The 18,033-nt window shown below is 43.4% G+C and overlaps 1 protein-coding gene across 2 annotated transcripts; it reads right to left on the bottom strand.

The window, feature by feature from the left end:
* Positions 1–71: 71 nt before the first annotated feature.
* LOC101174905 (6-phosphofructo-2-kinase/fructose-2,6-bisphosphatase 4) lies at positions 72–17,841 on the bottom strand. 2 transcript variants are annotated; one of them, XM_004068487.3, is made up of 15 exons: positions 17,648–17,841; positions 5,531–5,725; positions 4,502–4,618; positions 4,319–4,415; positions 4,167–4,233; positions 3,982–4,056; positions 3,842–3,898; positions 3,565–3,686; positions 3,280–3,487; positions 3,045–3,191; positions 2,861–2,965; positions 2,650–2,779; positions 2,506–2,568; positions 2,350–2,414; positions 72–652 (listed from the first exon to the last, which is right to left on the bottom strand). In XM_004068487.3, exons 1-15 carry the CDS (start codon positions 17,688–17,690, stop codon positions 593–595), a joined length of 1,551 nt encoding a protein of 516 aa, XP_004068535.1. In that variant the 5' UTR covers positions 17,691–17,841; the 3' UTR covers positions 72–592. The 2 variants fall into 2 exon arrangements, with proteins under 2 accessions (XP_004068535.1, XP_011472962.1); XM_011474660.3 differs by lacking the exon at positions 5,531–5,725 and having other exon boundaries at positions 459–652; positions 17,648–17,779.
* Between the last annotated feature and the right edge of the window lie 192 nt (positions 17,842–18,033).

Below are 18,033 nucleotides of genomic sequence, written 5' to 3'. Positions count from 1 at the left end.
TAGCTTGTTATCAACGTCACCTAAAGACACGAGCCACACCAGAACTACCACGGTTTGGGTTATAGCACTTGTTTATTTGATTTAAAAAAAAAAAGACATGATTGTTATTTTCATTTTTCTTTCATTTCTGACATTTCTTTTTTATTGCTGGAATGTTGATGAGTAATTGCTTCTACATGCACCATGTGGAATCTCTCCTTGTGCATGTTTTTTAGTTTTTCCTTCAATATTTATCACCAAAAAACAAACAAATGTTTGGAAACGATATTTTGATTTGTTTTCTGGAGATTTTCACACTCATCAAAAAAAGAAACATCTTCTTAAACACAGTGTGAGGGGAGACGACTCACGCTAGGCTAAATATCAAGTAGATTTCAAGTGTTACAGTAGAAAAGACTTCACACCACAATGTAACAGTTGATCCACGCGTTTGAAATACTGGCGTTCCGCGCTGCAGTGTAGGTGGCCACAAACGACAGTGAAACGTCTTGACAGGATACCCCTGCTGGAGATGAGCGAGTCTCTGCGGTGCCGCCCGCCGCCGCCGCCGCGCCCGGAGGCCTACACGGAGTGTGGCAGTTTGTGAGGAGACCTAGAGGTGAGCTGGGACCGTCTGCAGAGCGTCTTCTGTGCTGCGCTGCGTCGTCACGTTCTGGAAAATGTCATTACAACAAAAAAATAAAGGTTTAATCTCAAAACAATAAATCATTGGAAGAGTGGGTTAAACTTTCACACCACCAAATTGTGCACATTAACCCTTGTGCTATCCTGTGGGGTCTAGATGACCCCACCCTTCCATTGACGTGTTCTCCCTACCATGACAAAGAGCACTGTCTAGTGGGTCTAGATGACCCCACTCCCAATGTTAAAGTGCCTAGGATAGCACAAGGGTTACAACTCCTGTTGATACTATTGAACATTACTGGAGTACTGCTGAACGCTCTAGAGGTGGAGGCTTCGCAGAGAGAACATGCAGACCATAGGTTCCAAAAGGGTCTCTCACTTGACACAGAGCTACAACCAGACACTCCTCTACAGCTGTTTTTCCACATTTCTTGACCTGAGGTCCACATTTTCTTTGGTAAATGGCAATTGGCGTATACTTGTATAGCGCTTTACAGTCACAGACTCATTCACCAATGCACACACACACACATTCACGCACTGGTGGTGGCTCCGCTGCCAAACACAGGCGCCCACCTCCCACCAGAGGCAAGGTGGGGTTCAGTGTCTTGCCCAAGGACACTTTGACTCATGGGCGTGCAAGGCGGGAATTGAACCTGCAACCTTAAATGAAATCATCTTTCATGGCACGCACAGTGTACTCTGGTTGAAAAACACTGGATTGTGGTTGAAGCAAAATGATTCTTTTCTGCTCTATTATTTTTTCAAAGTCAACAATCGCTACATTTGATGCTGCTCCTTGTTTTTGGAGTTTAAATAAATTCTTCTACAAATATCTTTACATATTTATGAGTATAGAATTACTTTACTCTGCTATCCTAGGCACGTTCACATTGGGAGTTGGGTCATCTAGACCCACTAGACAGTGCTCTGAACCTTTTTTCTTCAATGATTTGTGATCTTCACTGGTGTCCATGGATTACATGAAATCTTTCCACCTTTGTCATGGTAGGAGAACACGTCAATGGAAGGGTGGGGTCATCTAAGATAGCACAAGGGATAAGGGAGAAGTTTTACCCATTTAATGCACTTGAAGCAACACAAATTTAGTAGTTTTGTTTGGCTTTTGCAAGAAATCCAAGTCACACAGTGAAGCAAAACTCACCAGGTACAGTTTAGCACGTAAATATATTTACATTTAAGAAAATTACCACTCAGAAAAATACTTCAAAATCTGTTTTTTGCTGTTTTCACCACAATCAGTGGAGAAGAAGTCAAACTAGACAAAAAGTATCAGTGTTTTAGAAACAAAATGTGTGTTTATTCCTATATTGAAAGAGTTTTTTTTGTCCACAAAGAGACATGTTTTGGTACAGAGCTTTATTTATTGAACACATACAGCTGAGGGATTTGTCCCGAAATCCACTTTCGGGATTTTCTTCTAACAAAAACTCAAAATGAAGTGTTAAGGTTGTTTTGTGAGTGTGTGGAGAACATCTTGACGTTTGTATTCACAGAGTGACTTGAACAGTCCCGCATGTGGCCGACAGCCAGGCCAGCCTGTAACGGCAGCAGACGTGACGGGCCTCTCAACGAGGCCTGAAACACAGGCTCTCTGTCTGCTGGGTTATCAGAGCAGCGTCTCCATGGAGACTTCACAGGTGACACTGTTGAACACACGTGACGTTAAGCATCGTCTGTGTGACGCCTCCGGGTGCCGTTTACCTGAGGTCTCTCCCTGTGTGTGTTCACGGACTCCACACCTAAATACATGGACTCCACCTGACAACCTGAAGGTGAACGACAGGAAGAGAATTCAAGCGTTTGCCAAGAGGACAGCCATGACGGTGGTTTCTACAGACGGAGTGAGGCTAAACTCACCGTAAGCGATGGGGGTCAGCTTCAGCACGGTGTGCAAGGGACACTTGAGATAAGGCAACTCATCTGTGGTGAAAGACACATTTCAGTGCAGAAGGACTTCACCGTATGGAAAATGCAGACAGATCGTCGGCGACTTCTCCTCACCTGCAGTTTTGTCGAGGAAGTATGCCAGCAGACAGCGCATGACAGCTTGGTGACAAATGACCAGCACGTTCTCCTGCCTCTCCAGCTCCATGATCACAGGCTCCAGGCGCTGCACCAAGTCTTCATATGACTGACAGATGAATACACAGCCCATTCAACATTTGAACCACTCGCCAATTACATTGGTTGAAGAAGGAGGAGTGGAATTCACCTCTCCTTTTGGATAGCGGTAGCGGTATTTGTCCTGATCTCTCATTGCAAACTCCTGTGGATAATGCTCCTGGATCTCCTCGTACATCATTTCTTCACACACACCCTTCGTAAGTAAAGCAGAAGGTGTTTGTGGATTTCACAGCGACATTTGAAACACACATGGAGGTCAGAAGTGGACATACGGCGTCGATTTCATTCAAAGCTTTCCACTGTTCGTATGGGACTCCGAGGCACTCTGCAGTCTGGATGGTTCTTTTCATCTGGCTGGTCCAAACCTTCAGGTCTTTGATTTTCTGTTCGTCGATAAAATTCCTCAAACGCTTGGCAAACTGTTTCACAAACACAACACCATACTTAGCTCTTTGAAAGATGCGGAAACTGCTATTGACCTTAGCAGCGTTTTAGTACAAAACGCACATCTTTTCCTCTGGGAGACAAGCCAGAGTCTCCGCCAATACGCCCTTTGATGTTGAGGTCACTCTCGCCGTGGCGGCACAGGTAGATTGAGCGTGGAGTGATGTGGATGTTCATTAGATAGTAGACGATTCTGCTTTGGATGTGGTCAGCAACGCGGTTCACCAGGTACTGACGGCCCACGTCTATGATCTTTATGTACGACACATTCCTGTGATGTAGAAGATGACATGGAGCATGAGGACATACGAGCAGATCCACCTCAACAAATCCCTCTTGGGTCCTCACCTGTCCAGATCCTCATCCAGAGGCTGGTATGAGGACTCATAGCACTTTATCCTTTTCATAAAGTCCTCCAAAGCCTCTTCTGGGTTGCAGTTTTTGTAGTCTGGGTTTCCCAGCTTGACTTGCTGTAGTGAAACCGAGAGAGAGAGCACAGCGGAACAAATCACTGCAGAACACTTCCAAACGCCTAACTCACACTGGAGCTGTGACGGTGTGGGATTTTTGATCACCGCTGTGATGCGGTTATCATCACAATAATTTAAACCAAAAGCATGTTTACCACAATGTTTTCTGCAATGACATCTGGATCTTCACAAACAGACTCCACGAAAAAAACCTACATAAAGAAGAAAACATGATAAAAAAAAAACCTGAAGGTCATCAAGCAAATGTGTCACAAAGTTCAAAACACTGTCCTACTTTGAACCCATTCTGCTCAGCAAAGTTGATAATGGTGTTTCTTCTTTCCCTTGTTGTGTTTGTTGCATCAAACACCTTAAAGCAGCAAAAAAATACAAATTAAAAATGTGGAATCTCCACACATTTCTGCATCATAATTCATGGCCCCAGCATGCAGACGACAGGAGAGCTGATAAAGGACTGACCGCAACATGGCCTCCTTCCACGCTGAGGTACTGGCAGACGTCATTAAGCGCCGACGTAGCACAATGCCTGCGAGGAGACAGAAGGAAAACATTTTTGAATCCCAAAATGTTGTGCTGAGGCGTCTGTTGGTCAAACTGTCATTTGAACTCACCGTCTAATTTTCAAGCCCTCTTCGTTATCTGGACGGAAAAACTCAAAAGACTTGTAGATCTTCAAACACTCCCTCCGATAGTCTCCCACATTAAACTCTGTTGACAGGAGACAGACGGTTACATGTCAAGCTCAGGCCGCATCTGCTGCTGGTTCCAAACGGATTCTGAGATGTGGGCTGGACCTTTGGTCGCTACTCCAATCCAGTTCAAGTAACGAGTCAGCTTTTTAGAAATGTAAGTCTTCCCTCGTGCAGGAAGTCCCACGGTGACAATCAGGGTCGGACAGTTGGTCATACAAACTGGAAGAGAGACAGACAGGATATTTTAATGATGAAATTTGATGAATACACTTTTCAATCAAAAGGCAATTAAGCTGGCATTTTGGCAAGTCTGAACAGGTTCCCTTCATGACCCGCTGTTGCATAATGTTCTGAAGAGAGCAGAGATGCGGTAATTACTGAACCCTGCATGGATGAAGAACTGAGAACGTGTTCAGAGGAGAGAATTCTGTACAACAGCTAACCAGGAGCACAAGCCCGGTCATTAAGAGCAGCATGGTTGAACATCTGCCAGGTCCAAGCCTACTAATGTTAAGGCAAGTCCACAGTTAAGTCAAGCTGGTAAATGCTGATGGTGGTGTCAGTAAGAGCATTAAATATGACATTTCTGACATATCAAATAGATTGATTTGTACGTTGAAGTAACCAGGTGACTACTGTTTTCTTTCTCCTATAGGAGCCATAAATCCGTAAACCTGCTTTCCATGAAATGTAATTCCACTGTTTCTGGGTGTAGATGTGTGTCTGTGGAAGTCGGTCCCCGCATGCGCACATTTGCAGGACAAAGGCTGCTGACTCTCAGAACCTAACTTTACAAAAGAGGGAAGCGTCCCAAATGTCCCCGAGGTGCGGGGACCCGGTTACTGCCATGCTAGTGAGCACACCGGCAGCTTTCTGCCCATTTAAACGTGTCCGTAAGGAGGCAGAAAACCCTTAAGGCCGAGCAGATGGACCCCGGGAGCTGCGCCGTCTCTCTCCAAGCATCACCTCTCCAAATGTCCACGCGCTCGAGCGTCGTTACCGTAAACAAGTTGAAAATGATGCAACACTTTCGGGATGCAGCCGAGCTGCCGCGCTGGTTCACCCAGACGAACGGAGGTCCGGGAGGACTGCCTCCCCGTCTCCATCCTTTTGGCGCATTCGGCGTCTTACCCCGTCTGTGCGCAATGTGGCCGTTCTTGTGGGGCATCCAGATCTTCTGCAGCGGGTTCTGGGTGAGCTCCCGCGGGTGACCCTCAAACAAGAACTCCTCGTTGTCCAGCATCCCGGCTCCCGGGTCGTTGCCGTTTCCCTCCCGATAACCCACGGAGACGGTGGGCTTCATCTCTGCTAGTCTGATGAGGAGGGCTGGAGGGGCGGATGTCTTATATCAGCTGAGAAGCAGCAGTTTTCTTGTTACCGTAAAAACCGGAGGAGGCGCGCAACGACAGCGGGAAGGAACAACAACAACAACAACACGTCTGCACGGCGGATAAACACTTGACCGAGAAGACAAAAACACTTTTATTTCTAACAAAACAATAACAACAAGTATTTAAAGCAACGTTAACTTAAAAAAACCTTCCAGTGGCCAAAGAAACACGTCTTAGTATTTTAATTTGGTAACGCTTTTACTTTGACAAAACAAGTCAAGTCATCTTATTTTTCTATATTTGATTTCTAATAAATTCTTTTATTGATATGTGATTTTTATTTTATTTTTTTACAGTTTGAGAAAACTTCTGTCCACATTTTACGGTGAGTAAAAGGGCGAGCAGATGCTGGAGAAAAACAACGGCCTGCTGGCTCACATGCACTACGCATGGGCAGCGAATGCAGCAGAGAAACTGACCAATAGGAGCAGAGAACACCCGGCCAGCAGCCAATCGGAGAAGCGGAAGAGGGAATGGCAGGCATGCTCCCTGAGAGAAGCTCCTTGTGCACGAGTGAATGAAAATCCCTAAGTCTTGACTTTTGCAAGACCCTGTCACGGGCACCGAAGAGTTAAACCCACGCGTGGACCAGACGGATGTTTTTCAACAGCCTTCAACACCCCCCTCCACGACAGAACATTCTGTCCTTTGCGGTGTAAAGCTGTTTGACAGACCCTCTTCTCAGTGAGAGATGCAAGAAAAACAACTTTACCTTCGTTCTGTACGTGTAACTCAAGTGTTAAAAACTATGAACTAAATGGTAAATATATTAATTTAAATGGAAAATAATGGAGATCTGATATTTTTACAGGTTTAAATATACTTTAAACCACTAAACTCTAAAAAAATAAAAGTAACAAAATATAGATACAATCCCATCAATGTGACAGAACAGAGAATCCAGCAATGATGAAAAATGAACAAATGCGTTGCGTCCAATGTGATGTGCTGCATAGATGGCACCAGATGGCGCTATATGCACGCGCGTTTAAAAGGCACGTGATCAACACCATCCTTCACCGTTTGTCACTTCCAGAACAAACAGCAAAGAACCCAAAACCTGGTTCATGAGGTCAGGCTTTCTGCACAGCAGCCAGCTCCCCTTCTGCCTTTTACAGGTCAGAACTGCTGCACATTTCCTCTATGATGGTATTTGTCCCTTTTATCCCTTGTTCTTGTTTGTTTCCTTAAATTCACACTGTCTTCTCATGGACAGATTATGTGGCGTTCATTCAAAATATAGTTTCAAAAACTTTTAACACCAACAAGGTCCCACTTTTAAGCTCCGTTTGAGTGTTTAATGTTGTACAGCTTGTTGAATCGTTACTGTGCAGAATTTGATTCAGCTTTAGGATAAGGATTCAGAGAAATTGTGCGATTAAAGTAAATGTGCAACAAAACTGTAAATCACATCAGGATTCTGTCATCCTAACTCTGTAGTATTGTTTCTACCAGAAAACAGAAATGCTCGCAAGTCCAGGCCAGTTTTCTATTAAAAGTGAGCGTTCTGTCATCATTTTAATGCTTTAAAACTTTGACTGACCATGTGACCATGTGAACTGAGTGACTCCTCCCCCCTGGCGCTCCTTCAGAAAATTACCCGCCATAGATTTATTGAGAAATAAACAGCTATTATCATATTTTCCGCACTATAAGACGCACTAAAAAGCCTCTGTTTTTTCATAGAATGACAGCGTGCATTGTAATCCGGAATGCCTTTTTATTTGGATTAATTCTGGTTGTGCTTAATGATGCAGAAGCAATTTCGAGAAGTACACGGCGCTCTGTCAAAATGTCTGTCAGTCTTTTTTTACGCGTTGCAAACAAGTTTATGTGTTTTGAAACTAGCTAACGCAGTCTCGTGGTATCAGACCATTACCTATTAGTAACACATTGACGTGTTACTGAAACATAAGGGGCTCCCTTCTGACTCTTGTTTTCCACTTCAACCTCCGACCACTAGATGGCAGCAGAGCACACAGAGCCTCTTTGAGCACAAAACCACAGGAAGACCTGGGGGGTATTCCAGAAAGCAGGTTCTGCTAGCTCCCACGGTAAGTTTGAGGCTAAGGAAGTTGATAACCTCAGCTTTCGGTTCCAGAAATGGAGGTATGTTTCAGGGCATGTCAAGTTGCCACGGCAACTCATGCTCTGAACATAACCTGGTCTGGAGCAGGTTTAGTTGAAGCTTAGTTTGTTTTCAGAGAGGTGAAACAGCATGGCGTGTCCATTTGAAGATGATTTAGTGGATGAAAAAGTTCAGATAATACTTTTTCCACCGTGAGAAGGTGATAAGACCACATATGGATGTTGAAAAGATAAACTTTTTTACTTTGATCTAACTTAATTATTTGATTCAGTTAAGATAAATCATTTTTTTGTAAGGTCACCTTAAAAATTACACGTAGTTTTCAGACAGTTATTTTCCTTTCGTTCAAATTAATTCAATTAAGTAGGTGTAACTTTGGTGCTGCTGTTAGATCGGCACCGCAAGGGATTCTGGGATATCATTCCCTTTGCCTGTCTGGACGGATTTGGGTTTAAGTGTGGGTTTTTTACAAAATGTGTTTAGTTGTATAGCTGTTTTACCGTGTTTCACCGTGTTTTGCCGAGCTATTTTGTCCTACTATGCTTAAGTCTCTGCACCATGAGTGGGAGTAAAGTAGAGGATGATGAGTCTATATAGCACCTCTACCACCCAAACCTGTTATGACAGTGATGGAATATTCTGTGATGAATTTTTGCACTCCGTGCATTTTTTTCCGTTCTTTTATTGTTATAAAAATGAGCATATCTGCCGGCTCAAACTTTCCGTTCTTTTTATTGTTATAAAAATGAGCATATCTGCCGGCTCAAACTTAGACATATGAAAGTTCAAGAAATATAAGTAATTAAGATGGAAAAAAGATTAATGGAGTAATGTGACATTTAGTTAGATAAATACGTAAATTTGAGTTGTATAAACAATTATTGAGTTTGAATAAATATAACTAAATTATCTTTCAGCCGTGTTACTTTTTTGATGGACTTATAATTTCTATCCGCCGTCATTAAAATCTCAGACTCCGTCTCACTTCCGTCTCAAGTGTCGCGCTTTCTTTTTTTTTTTTCTCCACGCGTTTCCATGGTGACTCCAGAAATCGGCGATCTATTGAGAATGTCTTTATGTACCGTGCATTAACCCAGGGTTACCAAGTCGAGCGTAATTACGCCAACTCATATCCGGTCTTTTGGAACCGACATACCCCGAGTAAAGAAGTTCAGGCGGATTTCAGCCAGAGTTCAGGCTTAAAGTCAGGCTAGTTTAAACATGCTTCCTGGAATACCCCCCTGGACTAGAGGCAGCTTGTTTTGTTGTTATGAGACATGCAGGTATGCATAGTTGTAATACCTAAAATGGCCACTAGATGGACCATGACAACGGATGAGCACAGGTAGTCCAGAAACCAGCTTTCTTAATTACCTATAAGGGGTTTAGGAAAAAATCGATTTGGCAAAATATCGCAATAGTTCATTTGGTGATACTTGTATTCAAAAATGCTGCCAGGATGATATTTTTTTAAATTATTTCCGAGCGTCCTTCAGTGTATGACCCTTGTTTTCCACTTCACCCTCCAACAACTACCTGGCAGCAGAGAACATGGAGCCTTTTAGAGCAGCACCACACCACACAAAATAACAGGAAGACTGCAGCCAGAGGCCGCTTGTTTCGTTGTCATGAGACATGAACTACATTGTTTTTAATTGGGATGGATACCAAACAGAAACTCTGAGCCATGTTGCTGCCAGTAACATATAAAAACGTGGATTGCTGGGATTTTTAGCAGCTCAGATAAAAATGAGTTAGGCACGGCATCGGCTAAAATGCTATCGGCAAAGCGGGCCAAAGTTCTGTAGAACCTCCCAGCAACAGATTCTAGTTTAGCGACCTGATGGATCAGAGGGGATGTGTATATATATAGCATACGCTCTGAAAAAAAGGCTGCTATCATGGCGAGGAGCGTTAGCAGTTACTTCCGTGTGTGAGAAGCGTGGCTGCAAAGGTGCAGCAGAGCAGACTGATATGTAAACAAAGCAGCTTCTTTGTCACATAAAGCAACTTTCCTTCGTTCTTTTATGCTGACTCATCATCACACTTTATTGTTTCTGGAGAGAATCAGTGCCCCCCCCCCCTTTATTTTTGAAGCACCATGCAGGTTCCTGGAACGTGTAACCCTTGTGCTATCCTAGGCACTTTATCATTGGGAGTTGGGTCATCTAGACCCACTAGACAGTGCTCTGAATCTTTTTTCCTCAATGATTTGTGATCTTCACTGGTGTCCATGGATTACATGAAATCTTTCCACCTTTATCCACCTTTGTCATGGTAGGGAGAACACGTCAATGTAAGGGGGGGGTCATCTAAGATAGCACAAGGTTTAAAAGTACCGGAGAAGCTACATTAATGTTAAAGTGCCTAGGATAGCACAAGGGTTACGCAATATTGAAAATAAACAGCATTTTATGTCCCCAATAGAAGCTTGTTGGTTGAGGCACATTCATTCTTTGTTTTTTCTTATGCTGAAAAATATTTTGTTGTGGAAATCTGAAAATGTTGACTGTTCCCTTTCTATATTTTTAGTTACCAAAATAAAAGCACTATGAATTTGCTTTGGTAAACGCAACTTATAGATGAGATCCAGTTGCAGTGCTTAACATTGTGATCATTAAATAAACTGAATTTGACCATTTTATTACAGTGGAAGACATTAAAATTCTGGTAGAGTTTTTTCAAAGTCACTTTTTTTTAAAAAAAAAAGAAAGAAAATATGTTTCGGTAAAATATCGGGATACATATCGTATCGCCAGACTCTTGCCAATAAACACACCCCTATTACCTATGCCAAGGATATTTTGTTTTCATCACGATCTGTCTCTAGGTCTGTTATTAACTTGTTTCAAGAGGTTTGGAGACATTTTCACAATTTGTTTTAGAAAATGGTAGAAATGGGTCAAGGAACACTTGATTATTGGGAGTGATTCAAGATATGAATTAAAATGAATTCATGATGAAATAAAGAAAGAAAAAAAGATCACCCTGCAGATCCAGGATTATTTTTTTCAAGGAGTCCTCTTTCATACAATGATCACATATTTCTATTTATTCTGAAAAAATGATAAAGACCGCAAGGTTGTAATTATCAGCAGTGAAGAAAGACTGGGACTGAAAGGGTTAATCCTGGAGCTTTGCTGCAGAGCTAATAGGAGGACTTTTTCTGGATTACATCACTCCCCCACATTAGCATATTGTAACACTAGTTAACTAGCTGACAATTAGTTCTTTACTGAACTAGTAAAGTGAATAGTGACTTTTATTTACAGATGACTAGTGGACTTGCAAGACAATATTTTGCTTACAAACTAACAAGTGGGCTTTTTGCACTAGTTAAGAAGTGCACTTTTAAAAACATGACTAGTCAACTAGTTGTACTTTTAGCTTTACTGGTCAGGTTTCACACAGCCTGATATCAAGGATTGACTGACGTAAAGGCTTGCTATAGCTATCAGTCAAACAATGTTGGGAGTTACAGAGTTACAGGCACTGTGAAAACTAGTGGAGCTAACATGGCCATCGCGTAGCGTGCCACAAACTGGTACTAGAGTCCCCGTCAACACAGTCTGACTGCCGTACGGACTCATCTCTGACTTTGGAAACAAACCATCAATCACTGCTTACGGACGCCGTCTAGCTCCAACAATGCGGCATCCATATAAGTAGATTGAACTGAATTGACTTTGTTTGGTTGTAGCCGGAAAGAAAACCATTTTCTATGGGTGATGTCACAATAGCTGCGGCTACATGTGCAAAATATCTTTGATCGGATCAAAGCTCGGATTAGAATTGAACTGTTTTTTGAAAAACTTCATCCGATTATATTAAGTGTTTACATACGCCACACTTTTGATCGGCAAAAATCCTTTGGACATGTGCATAACTCTTTAAAAATACAGAAAATGGTCGTGGAAAAAGAAATGATGAGTTCTGTTGTAAGCAAACAAAGCTGCGACATAGAACGAGCTGATCTTCTAAATGTGCTTTCATTATTGTTATGATTATTATTAAGGGCCTATTAGCTTATAATGTTTTTAATCCGTGCGGCCCCTCCTTTATTCTTGGCCGAACAAACCCGGAAAAAGCAGGGTTAGGATTAGATTAATACAATCCAACAACATTTAGCCTTGAATGCAGTTAAAATCTGTGCGGTCAATGCTGCAATGTGCATCTTAGCTGTACGTAAATATGTGGGAAGAACATCAGACTTCCTTTTTTCTCTGGACACGACTGGAAACACACATCCACGTGATTGTTTACACGGTTTCTCAGGACTGAGCGGCATTTCTGTGTTGAAGAGCTGCCTCCGTTAGCTCACACGCCGTCCCAAAGCCGCTCCTCTGCTCGGAGACACAAATCTCCCGGGAGACATGGTTCTCTTGAGTCACACAGAGCGGCCGGACGGACTGCGTTCCAAAGCCTCCTCCATAACAAAGAACCCTCCCCTGCCCGCAAACACGAAGCTACAAGTCCGGCTGCTCTGCCCAGAGACATGGAGCTGCGTGGAGCAGGTCCTGTTCGTGCTCCAAAGCCTCCTCTGGAGCGCCACACTGTCTATGCATGACGTAAAACCAGCGTAGTAATGACCCACGATCGGAAGAAACTGTTTACATGCACCACGATTGATCAACAATCAGCATAACCTACATATCTCTATTGGAAAGAAATTTTGATCCGAATGAGTCTGATCGGGGAAGAGTATTTTGAACAGCGTGTTTACATGACGCACTTTTAGGAGTTCTTTTGATTACTTTTGTCCACTGACTCATTTTAATTCTAAGAAACAGTGAATGTTCTGGACGCAGAAAAAAGCTAAAAGGTCTTTCTGTAGCATCTCCAATGAAACAACAGCAGAAAGTTCACAAGGCGCCTCAAGTCCAAAGTCTCTGAATGGGAGACTGAAGCGTGACTGAAGTCCAAGTCTGCACGTCTGCCACCAAACAAAAACCATCAAGGCAATAAAATATTTGTGTTTATCCCTAAACATTCCTATTTATTAGACTTAAAAAAAAACAGATGTTACAGTTTCAGCAGACTTTCAGCACTGAGACCGACTTATCAGTCATTTAAACCAATCAAGTGTTTCTTGAGTTAATCAACTTTATCACTGGACAGGAAACCAGATTTTTTTCCCCTTGATTCCTGAATTTATTTAAAGTTACAAAAAAGAAAATTCTGCTTTGAAGTAGGTAATTCTGGAGCTTTCGCAGCTTTACTGGGAAATAAAACTCCTGGCTAGAAAAAGAGATCTCAGGAGAAAAGAGAGGGTTGATAGGAAATGTGGCCCTAAAACTGACTGACCTGCCTGTTTCTGTTCCTAGGGAGGGGAAGGAAAAATCTGCAAATGACAAGATGGTGCATCTTACAGAAAAACAGTTTGGAAATGAAGACCTTGCTTTTTTACAGTGGTCCTGAAGCGCAAATCACTGAAGGCAACAACAATTTGAAAAACTGCAAACAAACAATGGGAAAACCTTGTATTTTACAAATCAAAATGTAATGTTACAAAATGAAACAAAGTAAGAAACTGGTGAGTATCAAAGGTCATCCCTGATTGGATGATGATGTTTGTTCCACCTTTTCAACAGGACGTTACTTGTCATGGCGGTATCTACAGACAGAGATCATTCTTTAAGCCTCTGGCCACGCCCACTGCAAACGTTCAGTGGTTGATCAATCAACGCATCACCACAGTTTAGGGAAACCATCCTTCTGCTTTCCCTCGTCTTCAAAGCTCAAACGTCATCATCCAATCAGCGATATCCCACAATGCCTACCTTTTCCAGGTTCTTTGTTTCATTCTTTAACCCTCTAATTGGATTTCTGGAAATTTTCCTTTTTCCTGAAATGACTTTTCTTTACGTTTTGATTTCTAAAATAAAATGCTGTTGTTTGCTTTTCTTTTTTAATTGCCGTCGTCATCTGTAACCCTTGTGCCATCCTAGGCACTTTAACATTGGGAGTTGGGTCATCTAGACCCACTAGACCAGGGGTCGGCAACCTTTTTTACTCCAACAGCCATTTGGGACCGCCCCTAGTAAAAACAAAGCACTCGGAGCCACAACCCGTTTTGACATCATTATATATATTATGCATGTATATATTATTCAAAGGTGCTCATTACTCGATCGCGATCGACCTGTCGATCTTCAATGACATGAGTGTACATCTCGGGCCAGAAAAGATTTAAAAAAAAGTACTTCTTTAAAATCCACCAGCCAATCAAAATCCTCACTGAGAAGTACGGATTTGATTGACATGGAGATTGGCCAATCGGACATCGTCTGAAGTAGGCCTGCACAATATACCGCAAATTTATCGTTATCGCGACATTAAGCTGTGCAATATGCATACCGCAAAAGACGGCGAAAATCGCAATAAATGTTTACCTTAAATGTGCTAAAACAATCTCATGGCAGCTTGAAATATTGAACAAATGACATAAATGCCTTTAAGCATTTAACCAATCAGAAGGACCTGTTTACGTTGTTGATCAATCAGATGAGCCCTTTTATGTTTGATGTTTGCCTCCTACGTCGACGAGGGTCATTTGGAGTATAATTTTTAAACTGTTGCAGTGAAATGGAAATTATGTTTTTGGTTGTTTTGCTATTTGTTTATATACCGTGAATTATATCGTTATCGCAATATTAATCACCAATATTGCGAGTTTTCCTCATATCGTGCAGCCCTAGTCTGAAGCATACGTCGCTGCAAATGCACATTATGTTCTTTAAAAGATGATACCGCGGCCGCGTGTGGGAGGAACTACTGGTTCTGGTCTGATCGCTGCATGGAGCGATGTGTTATCAGGATTATTATTTTAAAGAGTTCTACTTGGTAATCATGTTTCCATGTTTGAGTTCATAAAATCATCCCAGGGAAAGCCTCTGCTTCAACTCCCGCAGGGAAAGCTGCGTCTCAATCTGACGCTTTGAAGCCCCTCCTCCGCCCTTTACCTGCTTTTCCTCTCTACCTGTTCACCTGTTCATATCCTCTGCAGATGAGATTTGTTTCCCCCGCGCCCCTCAGTGTGTCCTACACAGAGAGCGCTAAATACGATAGTCAGGGCGCTTCAGCGCAGCACAAGGATGAAAGAGCCGGACGCAGGTTATAGTGGGGATAGAGCGGGTTAAGAAAATGAATGGAAGAAGGCGGCCTGCTGAAGAAATATTCAATATTGTACACATTTTATTTTTAGTCTGAACTATCTTTTATTTAAAAAAATCTTTCATTTTATCAGTCCAGTACGAAAAAAAACATCAACAAAAGATGTGTTGGGCGGTTTTTGGCTGGGTCTGGCGGTTTTCAGATGACTTTTGGGCTGGAAAACTGTGACTCTATCTGGCAACGCTGGCACAAACTCTCTGTCATCAGCGAGTTGGTCTCTGCCCCGCAGCACATCAAGTTCCCGGCAGAAGATCAGAGTGTTTATTGAAGCCGCCCTGCGTGTCTCCTCCTGCTATCAGCTCTGCAGGTCCCGCCCGATAAATACGAGCTCATTACGAAGCTGTTTTACTCGCGCTTCGTACAGAGCCATCAGCGCCTTTGAAATGCCATGAAAAATGAACAAACTAAAATAAAATTTTATTTTTATAAAATACTCATTATTTTCCAAAGTCACAGGGAGCCATAACAGATGGATGAAAGAGCCACATGTGGCTCCGGAGCCATGGGTTGCCGACCCCTGCACTAGACAGTGCGGTGAACCTTTTTTCTTCAATGATTTGTGATCTTCACTGGTGTCCATGGATTACATGAAATCTTTCCACCTTTATCCACCTTTGTCAAGGTAGGGAGAACACGTCAGTGTAAGGGTGGGGTCATCTAAGATAGCACAAGGGCTAATGTGTTTTTTACGTTGAGTGATGTTGTTGATGTGATTTGCTCATCAGGGCCACCATATTTGTTCTATAGATTTCATATTTTACATAATGCATAAAGACAGCAATCACAAATGCATTGAGGATGTAAAGAAAAACATTCAGATGCATCATGCTCTAAGCATTTCTTTTCCAGAGATGTGGTTTAGTCATGCTGACAGACCATAATGAACGGGTATCGGGACCTCTATTGGTGGCGAGGGACACAGAGTCCAAGGGCACGTTCCTCTGTCTTTTTGTTTCTTGTCTTTGTAACACGACCATTTCTACCCGTTACAGTTTCCATTGATTCAACTTACATAGATAAGGAATCTAAGAAATGCTCTGCAGATGGCACTGCCCGAGCCTCTGCATGACAGATTCAAGTGTACACAATGTACAGTAACCTTAAAACATTTACATTGTTAACAAAAACAAGCCTAAGACAACTGCTAATGCTTTGCTCAGAGCTGCTAAATAAGAAATGCAGAATGACGGCGGCCTGCATATGCACTGCACAGCCTGCCTGGGAGCTCCAATGTAAGCGAGCGGGTGAACTTTCCCCTACATAAGGCAGACACAGGGAAGGGAGGGCCAGAAGAGGAGGAGGAGGAGCATGGAGAGAAGGAGAAAGCATGTAAACAAGGGCAAAAGGAAGTGATTTATAGCCACGCTTCTGCTCGATTGGACAAATAAATGTATAAAATGAAGGCTTTGGGACTGCAGAGACGGCAAAGACCTCCATCAGACATGGGATTTACTCCTCCCATGCCATGGAGGAGCAGATGCAAGGATGACGGCGTCTGCTGCACCCACTGCATCCACAACACTCACGGGCGTAAAGATGCTCCCATTCTGTGCATGACACTGGCGTGTGGCATCAGGGCAGCTCTATGATTAGTTCATTGCCTAGACATTTTAAATGATAAAAAATACCCCCCCCCTCCCTCCAAGAAAACATGCAGCTCTCCCCATGTTCTTATACCTGCAGACCGCCTGCAGACCTTTAAACCACTTGAGTCCATCTGTCTGCACAATGCATGCAGACAGCACAGCAGAAAACGTTATGACTCATTCAATGACATAACAGACAGCAAGGCTGGGCGGTAGTAAACATCTATGCAGCACCTGTGCAGATGGGGGCATCAAACAGGTACACGAGGAAGAGGAGGAAGAAGCTGTCACACCTGGATCCTGAACCCCACACAAACAATGCTGGCTGTCCAGCTGTCCCTTCAGCCCCCGCAGCACGTGCTCAGAGGAAAATGACCCCCCTCAGCGGGTGCTAATGGCGTAAGGTACTGCAGACCCAACAGTCTCTTTTAGGCAACATATGAAAATAATTCAACTCAGACAATTAACATGGGACTTCCTGAAGAAGAAGAAGCCCTCCAGTCCTACACACACGAAACACAACTGTTGTGTAGTGTTTGGGGGCATTGTGGTTCCCCAACAGTCTACTACACTCAGTTAATTGTTTAAAACATGTACTAACTTTTGTAAAGTCTTGTTATCAGCCTCGTGCTCCGTGTTTTAGGTGTGTGTTCGGTTATAACGCAGTCATGTGTGGATAGTGTGTTGTTGTTGTTGTTGTTGTGAGGCTCTCCTCCTGTCAGCTGCTGAGAGGATTTGGTAGCAGTAGCCTGGCTTAGCTGCAGAAAGGAGACTGCAACTGTCGAAGGAAAAAAAAAAACCGCGAGCGACTTCACAGCCGTGAAACCCACGGCGCTTCCGTGGGTTTGCCCTGCGTGTCCTCCTGTCAGCTCCGAGGCGAGCCTACGTGACTGACAGACTTGTTTACCTCACAGCCTGCTAGCCCAGCAGCCCTAAACAGCGCGTGCGAAAGAGTCGAACGGTCCGAAAGAGCGAGACGGGGCCGCGTGACGTGGAGTTCGGGACTCACCTGTGTTGTCCCGCGTGTTTCTCGGGCGGCAGCAGCCCCTCATGGTCCCCCAGTTAAAGCCCTCTTCTGCCAGGAGCGCGAGCGTACACCGCAGCGAGCGCGCGGACGGCAATGAATGAAGTGGGTGAACGCTGAGCGCGCACTCAGCGCCGCGAGTGCACGTGCGCGCGCTGCCTCATTTCCATGTCGCACGTACAGTGAGGTTCATGTCAAGCTCTGAAAGTTGTGGAGGCGGGGCCGAGCCACGCGCACATTTGGATCTGTTGGGGTTTTGTCACAGTGGCGCCTCCAGCCTTTGTGATCGCTGTCCACTCTACACATCAGTCAAAGCTTTGTTGTTGCCAAAAACACTGTAAGAAGAGGTGGTTTTTTTAAGTTGTTTTTTT

The sequence above is a fragment of the Oryzias latipes genome, chromosome 5 (genome assembly GCF_002234675.1).
Source record: "Oryzias latipes chromosome 5, ASM223467v1".
Classification (NCBI taxonomy): domain Eukaryota; kingdom Metazoa; phylum Chordata; class Actinopteri; order Beloniformes; family Adrianichthyidae; genus Oryzias; species Oryzias latipes.
This window is presented reverse-complemented; position numbering and strand designations above follow the sequence as displayed.

Bases quoted from the DNA above. Each gene is read 5' to 3' on its own strand.
- LOC101174905 (XM_004068487.3), bottom strand. From the start codon at position 17,690: ATGAGGGGCTGCTGCCGCCCGAGAAACACGCGGGACAACACAG. The intron at 4,234-4,318 runs GTGAGTTCAAAT...GTCTCCTCGCAG, and splicing joins GAGGGCTTGAAAATTAGACG to GCATTGTGCTACGTCGGCGC. The intron at 3,488-3,564 runs GTGAGGACCCAA...TCTACATCACAG, and splicing joins CTGGATGAGGATCTGGACAG to GAATGTGTCGTACATAAAGA.